This window comes from Melozone crissalis, unplaced genomic scaffold (assembly GCF_028551555.1).
Source record: "Melozone crissalis strain CALT ecotype California unplaced genomic scaffold, PUWL_Pcris_2 ptg000014l_1, whole genome shotgun sequence".
NCBI lineage: Eukaryota > Metazoa > Chordata > Aves > Passeriformes > Passerellidae > Melozone > Melozone crissalis.
In genome coordinates this window covers 982,019-994,147 of record NW_026535792.1, presented here as the reverse complement: position 1 = coordinate 994,147, position 12,129 = coordinate 982,019, and the positions used below count along the sequence as shown (strand labels likewise).

At 57.3% G+C, this 12,129-nt stretch overlaps 1 protein-coding gene across 7 annotated transcripts in view; it reads right to left on the bottom strand.

Annotated features, from left to right (window-relative positions):
• Positions 1-2,406: 2,406 nt before the first annotated feature.
• The window catches only part of TLE3 (TLE family member 3, transcriptional corepressor), a 28,364-nt gene continuing 18,641 nt past the window's right edge, over positions 2,407-12,129 (bottom strand). For 4 of the 7 annotated variants that reach the window (XM_054272557.1, XM_054272558.1, XM_054272560.1 and 1 more), the window contains exons 9-21: positions 12,108-12,124; positions 9,913-10,032; positions 9,461-9,511; positions 9,191-9,346; positions 8,972-9,104; positions 8,124-8,320; positions 7,484-7,560; positions 7,082-7,331; positions 6,118-6,365; positions 5,060-5,207; positions 4,336-4,486; positions 3,372-3,448; positions 2,407-2,574 (exon numbers count right to left, since the gene is read on the bottom strand). In XM_054272557.1, the coding sequence (XP_054128532.1) occupies positions 2,467-2,574; positions 3,372-3,448; positions 4,336-4,486; positions 5,060-5,207; positions 6,118-6,365; positions 7,082-7,331; positions 7,484-7,560; positions 8,124-8,320; positions 8,972-9,104; positions 9,191-9,346; positions 9,461-9,511; positions 9,913-10,032; positions 12,108-12,124 (1,733 nt within the window). In that variant the 3' untranslated portion in view covers positions 2,407-2,466. The remainder of the gene's footprint in view (positions 2,575-3,371; positions 3,449-4,335; positions 4,487-5,059; positions 5,208-6,117; positions 6,366-7,081; positions 7,332-7,483; positions 7,561-8,123; positions 8,321-8,971; positions 9,105-9,190; positions 9,347-9,460; positions 9,512-9,912; positions 10,033-12,107; positions 12,125-12,129) is intronic. The other 3 variants (XM_054272559.1, XM_054272563.1, XM_054272564.1) reach the window with 1 other exon arrangement.

Below are 12,129 nucleotides of genomic sequence, written 5' to 3'. Positions count from 1 at the left end.
CGGGGGCCCCGCAGGACGCTCCGGCCGCCCCGCTCAGGGCAGGGCTTTGTCTGCAGCAGGGAGCTCGGGAATGGCGCCGGCAGCGGGAGGCACTGCCCGGGGCAGGATTCCCGGTCCCAGCCCTCTCCTGCATCCCCAATCCCGGCAGGAAGGAGCAAAGCGCCAGCGTGCTGGAAGGGAGGGATGGGCTTTGGGATCCCACGGCATGGGGGAGATGCCGAGGGCTGGGAATTCCTCCCATCATCCATCCTGGGCTCCATCCCACCTCCAGCATCACCCCCAAACTCGGGGGTCCCTGTCAGGGCTGTCCTGTGCCCCCCAACCCTCCCCTCTCCTGCCTTTCCCACCCCTCAGTGAAATTCCATGGATCAGAGGGTTTAGAGACACTTTGCTTGCGGTTGAGCTTCAGTACATTGACTTTTTATTCTTTTTTTTTTTTTTTTTTTCTCTTTTTGGCCCTTTTTTACAAAAACCAGTGGTAGTTATTAACAGCTGTACAGATTCTGCTACATACTTTGGTGTGAAGTTGAGAGCCTGGCTCCGGGCGGCTCCGGACCGCGCAATTCCTGCATTTCACTCCTGCCATTCCGGGGGGAAAATCCGAGCTGCAGGGCCCTAAAGGGAGCCTGGGGGACACGAGCTGGGGGTGGCCCATGCCAGGGGGGCCCTGGGCACAGGGCAGAGCCCCCCAGCCCTTCCCAGCACAGCCCCATCCGTGCGGAGCCGGGAATGCCGTGCCCAGGGTCAGGGTGCAGAAAGGGGCAGAGCTGCCCCCACAATCCCAAAAACCAACCCCAAAACACCCCTGGGACACCCCTGGACCCCTCCAAGGCTCTGCTGGCCCCAGGGGAGTGGTTAATCTGAGCCAAATCACCCTAAAATGCCTTTCCCTAAAAGCAGCTTTAGAGAACTTCTCCTTCCTTGGATCACCAGTGCCCCGAACCGATCCCACCCTCCCACGGAGCCACCCCCGGTCTGGAACATCCCCCAGGTCAGCTCAGAACCCTCTCACGGCGATGGGAACGCCAGAGAGGAGAGCAGGAGAGCTCTGCTCCTCCTGCCCAGCTCCTCTGCCCGCCCTGGGAGCCGCCGGAGGGATGGGAAGGGATGGGAAGGGATGGGCGCTCCTGGGAGCGCTGCAGTTCCAGGTCCCACCTCTCCATCCTCCTTCCCCTCCAAACCATTCTCCCCTCAACCCCTCAACAAAAAAACCATTTGTTTTCTTTTACCTTTTGGACCAGATCCAACTCGCCAAAAATAATCCATAAAAACGTGGTATAAAAATCCTCTGCCGTGTGCTACGATACAGGTGAGCACTTCTGCTACACAAATACTTTTATTTTCCCGTTAGGTCTTCGTTTTGCTTTTTTTTGTCTTTTTTTTTTTTTTGTCCTTTTTGGAACCCTTTAGTACAAAAGGCCTGTGGGGGGAGGGAGTTGCTCCATAAAACCAGAAGACACAAGACCATAAAGCCCACAAGGACCACAAACAGCCCCCCACCACACACAAACCCTACTTGTTAGTAAACTTTTCGCTTTTAAAAAAAACTGTATTTTTTTTGTCTTTTTTTTTTTCCAAGGTTATCAATTCTAATTCTTTACTTTCATTTGAATACAAAACACATAAGTTTGCTATTATCTTTCGTGGCTCCCTGAGCTGAATTTTCTAAGCTTTCTTTGAAATCACTCCTCATTTGCTTCTGTCCGAAGACCAAGAAGGGCTTGCGTGGGCTTCCCCTTTTCTTCAAACATCCAAGCACGGAAAAAAAAAAAAAAAAAGGATAAATCCATAAATCCATCTATAAAAAACAAACCCCAAGGTGATTGTGTTGATGTCCCGTCAGTAGCTGAGGATCCGAGCGATTCCCCACCATCACTAACACACGACGCACGACAGGAGGAACAACTTTTCACCAGTGGACATCTCTGCTCAGCCTGGATGGCAAAGTCCCCATGGACACTTCCGGAGGGGGGAAGGAAAAGGGGGGAAAAACCCCCAAAAACAAAAAAAAAAAACAAAAACAAAAAAACCAACCAAAAAAACCCCCAGAATAAAATTGCCACCACCAAAACCATCAGTGGAATACAATTACAGCAGACAAAAATACACAACTAAGTGTACTGGGAGGGTCCCCCCTTCCCACGCTATTTCCTAGTCCAGTATTTACATTTTTCACAAGTCTTATGCAGGATGATGCACAAAAAAAAAGTCCCAATAAAAAAATGAGTCCTTTATAGTGCCACCAAAGCCAGACGGAAAGAACCGGAAAACCAAAAAAAAAAAAAAAAATCAAAAGGAACCCCAAAACCTTAAAACCAAATAAAAATCCGTTTAGGGCTTCCATGTGTGCCAGAGTTGTTGCAGATCTCCAAATAAATCCGAGTGTGGCGGGCGCCGGGCGGAGCTGGGCCGGCCGGGGCCTCCCTGGGCGTTCCCGGAGCGTTGCGAGGGCTGCACGTCCCAGCATCAGTAGATGACCTCGTAGACCGTGGCCTTCTTGTCCCCAGAGCCCGTGACGATGTACTTGTCATCCGCTGAGATGTCACAGCTCAGCACGGACGAGGATTCCTTGGACTGCGGAAAGCAGAGAGAAACCATCAGGGTGGAGGAGAAACCAGCAGGGTGGGACAGACAGAACCCATCCAGGTGGGGGAGAACTCATCAGGGTGGGACAGAGAGAACCCATTAGGGTGAGGGACAGAACTCATCAGGGTGGGACAGAGAGAACCCATTAGGGTGAGGGACAGAACTCATCAGGGTGGGACAGAGGCAGAATCCAGCAAGGTCGGGGAGAACTCATCAGGGTGGGAGAGAGAGAACCCAGCATGGTGGGACATAGAATCCAGCAAGGTGGGATAGAGAGAGAAAACCCAGGAAGGTGGGAGAGAGCAAACCCATCAGGGTAGGAGAGAAAACCCAGCAGGGTTGGGGACAGAGAGAACCCATCAGGGTGGGAGACAGAACCCAGCAGGGTGAAACAGAGAATGCAGCAAGGTGGGATAGAGAGAGAAAACCCAACAGGGTGAGAGAGAGAGAACCCAGCAGGGTTGGGAACAGAGAGAACCCAGCAGGATGGGAGAGACAGAGAGAACCCAGCAGGGTTGGGGACAGACAGACAGAACCCAGCAGGCTCGAGGTGAGACAGAACCCATCAGGGTGGGACAGAGAGACAGAACCCAGCAGAGTTGGGGACAGACAGACAGAACCCAGCAGGGTGGGATGGACGCTCCATGCTCCCATCCATGCTGGTGTCAGCACCACATCCCGCACCTGACACCCATCCAGCCACCCCAAAGCATCCCCATTCCCTCTCTCCAGGAATGGGAACCTGGGAGCAGCCCCCAGCCCGTGCCCTTCCCAGGCTCTCCCACCTGGAAGATGCTGGCTCCGTAGGGCGTCCTCCAGGCGTTGAGCAGGTTGTCCTTCCCAGTGCTCACAAACCACTTCCCTGCGTTGGGAATTTGGGATCAGCAGCCGAACCCTGCTGCTGCCACCTCCCCAACCCTGCCCTGTCCCCTCAAGTCTGTCTGAGCCCAGAGATTTGGGAGAAATGGGAAAACCTGGAGGTTCCTGGGGAGTCCTGCCCAGCCCTACTCTGCTGGGACAATCCAAGTGCTGCCTCCCACCTCAGTGGTGCTCCATGGCTGGCTGCAGCCAAAATCAGGATGGGTTTATTGGAATAAACCCTGCCAAAACCAGGATGGGATCATGGGAATAACCCTGCCAAAATCAGGATGGGTTTACAGGAATAACCCCCACCACAGCCAGGATGGGTTTATGGGAATCACCCAGGGAATAAACCCTGCCAAAACCAGGATGGGGCTATGGGAATAACCCCTGCCAAAATGAGGACGAGTTTATGGGAATAGACCCTGCCAAAACCAGGATGGGTTTATAGGAATAACCCCCACCACAACTGGGATGGGTTTATGGGAATAAACCCCAAGTGCAGCATCCATGGGATGGATCCTGCTGGAAACATCCATGCTCAGCCCCTCTAGCTGCATTGAGCATGGTCCCTTCCTGCAGTTCATGGCCATCCCTGCCTCCCACCCCTGGAAGTGTCCCAGGCCAGGCTGGATGGGGCTTGGAGCACCCTGGGATGGCGAGAGGTGTCCCAGTTTAAGGTTCCTTCCAACCGCAAACATTCCATGATTCCACGATCCCCACCCATGAGGATCTCCTGGGGTGGGGTCGGGTGGGAGGTGCCCCAGGGATGAGCTTCAAGGTCTCTCCCAACACAAGCCAACACATTCCAGGAGCTCAGGATGCCCATCTCTCCCATGCCAGCCCAGCCCAGGACTGCAGGGTGCCCGTCCCTGCCCTGCTGCTCACCGCAGTAGGCGAATTTGAGGGAGAGCACGCAGCTCTCGTGCAGGTGCAGCTGGTACTTGTCGGGCTTGGTGTGGTGCAGCACCTCCACGTTGCTGCTCTCCATGCCCACCGCCAGCCACTCGCCCGTCGGGCAGTATCCCAGGGAGAAGATCTGCGGGTGGAAGTGGGATATGGGGAGATCAGCGGGAATTCCTGGGCCCCTACAGAAGGGTGGGATGAGAGGTCTTCAAGGTGCCTCTCCCAGCCCAACCATTCTGGGATCTGCTGGAGCTGCTGGCCAGCCCCAGGTGGATGGAGCAGGTGGCGAGAGGCAGATCCCTGGGCTGGGATGGCTCCATCCCCACGGATATTGCTGCCCTTGCCAATGGACACGAGGTCCCAGCTCTGCCCCTCCGGATGAGGCTCTCCTGGGAGGAGGCAGGATCCTCATCTCTGATCCCTGCTCTCATCCCACCCAAGGGCACCCAGAGAACGCTGTGACATCCATGGGCATCCCATGAAAAGATCTGCTTCCTCAACAGCAGCCTCATCCCGCAAGGATGGAAAAGAGGAGCTGGCACAAGATCCAGGCAGCCCCAGCATTCCCGGGCCACCCCGAAACCAGTGGGAACAGCCACGCTCGGAGCTCCCAGGGCCGTTTTCCCAGCAGGAAAAGCCCCTCCAAGGAGCCAGGGGCCTCACAGGACGGATCCCTGCCCCCTGTACCCCTGTGTCCCCTGCTCACCTGGGAGGTGAAGTCGTGCTGCTGCAGCTGCCGCCCTTCCCGCAGGTCCCAGGAGCGCACCGTGTTGTCCAGGCCCCCCGTCCACAGCTTCGTACCATCGTGGGAGATGTCTATGCAGCTGGCCCCGTCCGTGTGCCCTTGGAATTGCCTTGGGAGCAGAAAAAATCATGGAATTCTGAAAGGGCACAGAGCTGCGTTCAAGGTGCTCAGATGATGTTTATGTGGCTCGTCCACAGCAAACATTCCTGGAAATCCATCCAGGAGCATCCAGGGCTGATGAGCACCAGCCTGGCCAAGGACTGGGCTGGTTTAGGGATGAGCACCAGGAGATGGTGCAGCAACACCAGAGGGTGTTCCTGGCTCCAGCCCCAAGGGGATGGGGGACTCCTCATCCCTGGAATTTTAAGGCCAGGTTGGACGGGGCTTGGAGCAACCTGGGATAATGGAAGGTGGTTTTGCCCAAGGAAAAGAGGAAAGGGACATTGATGGGGGGAAGAGGAAAAGGGACCATGATGGGGAGGAGAGGAAAGAGATGGCAATGGGGTGGGGAAAGAGGAAAAGAGACATCGATGGAAGGAAGAGGAAAAGGGATGTTGACAAAAGAAGAGGAAAAGAGATGTTGACAGAAAGAAGAGGAAAAGGGACATTGACAAAAAGAAGAGGAAAAGAGACACTGATGGAAGGAAGAGGAAAAGGAATATTGACAAAAGGAAGTGGGACACTGACAAAGGGAAAAGGTATGTTGATGTAAGAGGAAAAGGGACACTGACAAACGGAAAACTGACAAACGGAAAACTGACAAACGGAAAAGAGATGTTGAGAAAAAGAAGCGGGAAAGAGACATTGATGGAAGGAAGAGGAAAAGGGACACCGACAAAAGGAAGAGGAAAAGGGACGTTGTGGAGGAAGGGGTAAAGGAACACTGGCAAAAACAGAAGAAAAGGAACATTGTAGGGAAAGAGGAAAGGGAACAGGAACACCAACAGAAGACAAAAAGGAACATGATGGGATAAAAACAACCTTTAACAACCCGAGCAGCAGGACCCGTCGGGGCTCACCTGACGAGGGTCTGGTTGTGCAGGTCCCAGACGGCGATGTTGCCGTCGCTGCAGCACGAGAAGCACACCTTGGCGTCGGGGCTGATGGCCAGCGCGTAGCAGGCGGGCGCCGAGGACGTCAGCTCGGCCTTGATGCGCGGCGTGGGCGACGCCAGGTCCCAGATGGTCAGCGTGCTGGCCTCGCCCCCCACGATCAGCGTGCGGCCGTCCGGCAGCAGCTTGCAGGAGCGGATGTAGTTATCCCTGTTCTGGGGACACAAGGGACCGTCAGGGACAAAAGGAAGAGGAAAAGGGGAGTGGAGAGGGAAAAGGAAAGGGAGCGCAAGGGGGTGGGAAAAGAGGAACAGGGACGTTGACAGGGGAAAGAGGAAAAGGGACATTGGTGGGGAGAAGAGCAAAAGGGATGTTGGTGGGGAAAGAGGAAAAGGGATGTTTGATGGGGAAAGAGAAAAAGGGATGTTTCATTAGCTAAGAGGAAAAGGGTCGTTGATGGGGAGAAGGGGAAAAGGGACGTTGACAGGGAGAAGGGGAACAGGGATGCTGATGGGGAAAGAGGAAAAGGGACATTGTTGGTGAGGAAAGAGGAAAAGGGACGTTTGATGGGGAAAGAGTAAAAGGGATGCTGATGTGGAGAGAGAAAAAGGGACATTGATGGGGAGAAGAGCAGGGATGTTGATGGGGAAAGAGTAAAAGCGAAATTTAAAGGTAGAAAGAGAGATAACGAGAAGAGGAATAAGACAGTAACAGAAGACAAGGAGTTGGCAATGAGGAAGAGCAACAGGATGTTAAGGGCGGAAGAAGAAAGGGAGGGCAGTGGGGCAAAGAGGAAACATAGATGGCAATGTGGGGAAGAGATGCTGGTGTTAACGGGGCAAAGATGATTAGCAGCATCAGAGGCGGGTGGGCACAGGGGACACAGCCCTGGGGACAGCAGCAGCCCCAGCACGGGGGCTCCGGCCCTCACCAGGCAGTCCAGCTGTGAGATGGGGCTCTTGCTGCCGGGCTGGCTGATGTCCCAGATCTTGACGCAGCCCTTGCCGCCGGTGTAGACGTGGCGGGTGGGGTTGCTGATGGTGACGGCGCACACCACCTCGCCGTGGCTCAGCGTGTTGATCTGCCGCGCGTGCCGCGGGATGCCCGGCCCCGCCAGCGCGTCGTGCGGGAACGGCACCGGCTGCATCTGCCCGTCCGCGCTCACGTGGAACGAGTACGCCCTGCCGGGGTGGGAAAGGGGCTCAGCGCCAGGGATGGGGCTCCTGGGGCTGTCACACCGTGCTCACAGCGCCAGCCCTGGGTGAAGGCTGCCCTCGTCTCCCTCCCGGCCGCTCGTCCCCTCCGATCCCACAATAATCCAAGCGGGACTTACGGTTTCCCTCCGGGGATGGACGCCAGGCTGGAGGGCAGGCCCGGGGCTCGCATGGGTGGGTGAGGGTCAAACCCGACCTGCCAAGAGATGCACGGACACGGGTGAGGCCGGGAATGCCACACAGCTTCCCATCCATGACCCCTGGGGACACTGGGCAGCTCCTGCTCTTCCCCTGCTGCTCAAAGCTAACTGGCATTTCCCCCTGGCAGGAAGGGGAACCAGCCAAAGGGGTCTGCAAGAACCAGGTGGGACACGCTCCCTCTCCCTGTGTTGTTCCCAAGCCCCCAGGGATGGGATCAACCACATTGTGCCCGGCACCCCGAGGGCAGAAACCCCAATCTCTGCTTCAGTGGCAATGTTTCACTCCTTGTTCTGCCTTAAAACAGGAGTTTAGTGGGAGGAATGGGAAGGGGCTTGAGGAATGGGATAAGGGGCCAAGGAATGGGATAAGGGGCCAGGGAAGGGGAAGGAGAAACCCCAACCCAGTGGCACATGCACATCACCCCACGAAGAAGCATCTCCATCCCCACCCCTTCAATCCAACACTCAGCTGGCTCTGAGGAGCAGCCCCAGCCTCCCAGCCCCCAGGAGCCCCCCCAGGCCTCCCCCCAGCGAGAAAGGAGCTAAAAGTGCTACGTACAGCTCCAAAGCTCACCATTGGCGACCGGCCGTAGGCGGCAGCGGCGGCGGCGGCCGCGCTCATCTGCGGGGGGAGGTTGTGCAGCCCCGCGTAGGCGCCGGGGCTCGTCAGGGACCCGTTCATCTCGTGGTGCCCCATCATGGCAAAGGGCGCCGCGTACGAGCCCGCGATGGAGATGGGCGTCCGCAGGGCCGAGGCTGCCAGAGGGGGAACAGCGTCAGGACTGGGGACAGGGGAAGGGCTGGGGACAGGGGCAGGGCATGGCTGGGACGTGGGCAGGGCTGGGGACACACGGGCAGGGAGCAGAGCAGAGCACAGCCACAGAAAAACCCAACACCACGGAGTCCAATCCCTGGCCCAACACCACCTTCCTCCCATCCCAAAGCACTGAGTGCCACATCCCTGGATGCCTCCAGGGATGAGGTCTCCACCACCTCTCCCCGGATACCCTTTTCTCAAAGAAATTCCTCCCGATGTCCAACCTGAACTTCCTCTAGCACAGCTTGAGTCTGCGTCTCCTCATCCCAACACTGCTCACTTCGTGACCAGACCTCCCTCCTCACCCCATTGGATTAGGTCCCCATAAACCTCATCCCTCATAATCATGACACCCCATAAAAGCAATCCCCCAGAGCTGCCGTTCCCCATGGACAGGGACGAGCTGAAGCTGTGCTGGGGACACTGGTGACACCATGGTGACACCGGCACCCACCCGGGGGGGGTCCCCCGTAAACCTCCTCCCCCATAAACCTGACTCCCCATAAATGCAATCCCCCCAGAGCTGCTGCTCCCCGTGGACAGGGACGAGTCGAAGCTGTGCTGGGGACACTGGTGACACTGGTACCCACCCAGGGGGTCCATGCCGCTGGGTTTGCCGGGCATGGGCCGCAGCCCCGGGGTGCTGCTGGTGCCCGGGGTGGGAGCGTCGTTCCTGGGCGTCGGAGTGTTGGACTTGAGGCCGGGCGTGGAGGATTTGTCGTTCTGGGGGGAGAAGGGACGGAGAAGGAGGGGTGAGCTCCAGCTGCTGGGAGCCACAGCCTGCCCCAGGCACCCCAGAGGGGACGTACGTGGCCCAGGTCCTTGGTCTTGGAGGAGGGAGTGCTGCTGGAGGAGGCCACCGAGGCCGGGCTGTTGGGAGCGTCGCCCTTCTTCAGCCCGCGCGCTTTGTCCAGGCCGTTCTCCGGGGGGGAATGGGCCGGGCTCACCCGGGGGGTGGCAGGGTCCTGGGAGGGGGGAAAAGCCTTGGAATTGCCACAGGGGGAAGGAAGGGCTCCCTCCTTCCCTCCTGGCTTCCCCTTGAGGCCGGTCACCTCCCGCATGCCAAAGCCAGAGCTCACCTCATTGGAGACATCGACCACCAGGTCATCGCTCTTGTCACCATCGCTGTCCTGGAACACAAAGCGTGTCACACCCCGCAGAGAGCTCCAAAAACTACTCCCCTGAGGAGCCAAACCACCCCCAGCGGCAGCAGGACACTCGGAATGGAGATCAGGGGAAAATCTTACGTGGAAAAGGTGGTCAGGTGTTGGAAGGGGCTGCCCAGGGCAGGGTGCAGTCAGCCAGGGGAGTGGACGTGGCACTTGGGGACATGGGTTATGGTGGCCTTGACAATGCTGGGGGGTGGTAGGACACCATGGTCTCCAAGGCCTTTTACAGCCTGAATGACCCCACGGTTCTCTGCCCCAGCTGACTCACATCACAGCTGGAAAGCACCACCCCAATCCCGCTTTCTGCCCCCAGGTGCTGCCCCAGGTGTCCCTGTGGCCTCAGCGCTGTCCCTGTCACTCACATATCGGCTCATGCTGTCCTTCTCCTCCGCTTTCCTCTTCTTGGAGTCGATGCTGTAGTCCGTGGAGCTCCGGTGCTTCTCGCTGGCCCGCAGGCTCTCCGAGGGGGACACGGAATTATTCTGTGGGGATGGGAGAAGCTTTGAAGGGGAACAGAAGGAAACGAGGCTCCACCAGCAGCACAGCCCTGTCCCAGCAGGGATGAGACCCCCTGGTCCCCCCCATGCCACAGGATCCAGATCCACAGGGGACAGATCAACATCAGCCTTGCTGGGAGCACTGGGAATGCTGTGAGGATGCCCAGGGACACCTGAGCTCCTTTGCTGCAATAGCAGGAAAATGCAGGAGGAGGTTGTTTAAAAAAACATGTGGGCCAGGAATGGCAGAGCCCAGCACCCATGGCACAGCTCTGCTCATTGGGCATTCTGTCCTTTCCTCAAGCAGCAAAGCCCAGGACATGTCAGCATTCCCAAGAAAGCTCCAGAGCCCAGGAGTTCTCCTTCTGGCAGAGCTGGGAGCCTCAGCCAGGAGGAGCAAAGGCATGGCTGCATCCCAGCCCTGGAGCCACAGGACATCCACAAAATGTCCTGAAAAACCCACATGACCAGGAGTGCCAGTGGCACAGGGGGAATTCTGCCCTTGCTCCAAGCAGCAAAGCCCAGGAGACGCCGGCATTCCCAGGGAACAATGGAGGAAAACACGGCAGCACCACGAGGAGGATGCCTGGCCCTGATCCTGCACATTCCCTCCCCTCAGTCCCTGGGATCAGCAGGATCCATCCCTGCTCTCATCCTGCACATTCCCTGATCCATCCCCATTCTCTCCCTGCACATTCCCTGATCCATCCCTGCTCTCCCTGCACATTCCCTGCTCTCTCCCTGCACATTCCCTGCTCCCCCAGCCTGCCAGCCCCGCCGTTCCTGAGCCGTGCCCGCCTTTCTTCCCCTGCTGAAAGGGAGAACCAAAGCAGTTCATGTTTCTCCTCGGTCCCCACTAAGCAGCTTTGGATAACACGGAGCTCTTTCTTCCCAGGCAGTCATGCTGAAAACCCTCGCAGCTCCCAGAGAATCATGTCAGGCATTTAGAGGCATCGATCCATTCAGCCCCGCTCCTGGCCCGCCGCCAAGGAACTAAATATTTTTTATTGCACAGGCAAAGGCTGGGGAAAATATGAATGACTAACGCTGATTATCGCACACATTAAACCTCCACGGGGAATACCCCGGCTCGCCGTTTATGGATTGGGAAGCTGCCCGGCTCCGACGGCCCCCTGCCCGCCCCAGGAGCGGGTTAATGATGCCCAATTCCCCTCTGCCTCCCCCCTCGCAGAGCACTTCCCTTCCCCGCTCTCCAAAGGGCCGTTTGTGGGCTCGGGGCTGGCAGGAAATCGCTGCCAAGCCGCAGCTCAGCCGCCCTTTGTGTCCTGGCAGCTTTTCACACGGAATGCTGCGCTGGGGAACGAGCTCCGGGATGGCCCTGCCCCACCTGGACCCGGCCCCACCTGGTCAGCAGCACACAGAGCTGAGGGACACGTCCAGGCCCTGCCTGGACACCTGCAGGGCCTCCCTGTGCTGCCCCTTCCCACGTTTCACAGCCCTTTCCATGGAGAATTCCTCCTGATGTCCCATTTTCCCTGACACTGGGCTGGGAGGTGCTGGCTCAGCCCCATTCCAGGAGCAGGGCAGCCCCCACCTGGCTCCTGCCTCCCTCCACATCCTCTCCATCCCTGCTCCCAGGGAATCCATCCCAAGGGCAGCCTCCAAGGTAGTTCCAAAACCCAGGGATTTCCCTGGCTGGGAGCTGCTTGGGCTTCCAAGTCCCGCACAATTTGGAGAAATAACCAACCCCATCCCAGACTATGGGGGAATGATCAGGAATGAAGCAGCTCCCCTGACCACCCAGGGGATTTGGGTCTGACCACGCTCACTCAGCCCAAATGATGGAATTTCCTGATGTTCTTTGCCACAAGCAAAGGGATTTAAATCACATTTCCAAACCGCCACCACTGAGAAGGTGACTCCTCTCACGCCAGCACAGCTCTTCCAGGCAGGATGAGGGATTTTATTGCCTGGTTTATTATTTAATAAGACCTGTGCCAAAGGCAGCCCTGCAGCTCCCAGCCACCAGGTGGGTTTTTAAGGGATAAATAAAACTCAGCCAGCAGAAGGTGGGAGCAAAAGGAAGGAATGGCACTTACTGCACTTGAGTCTCGCTCTTCA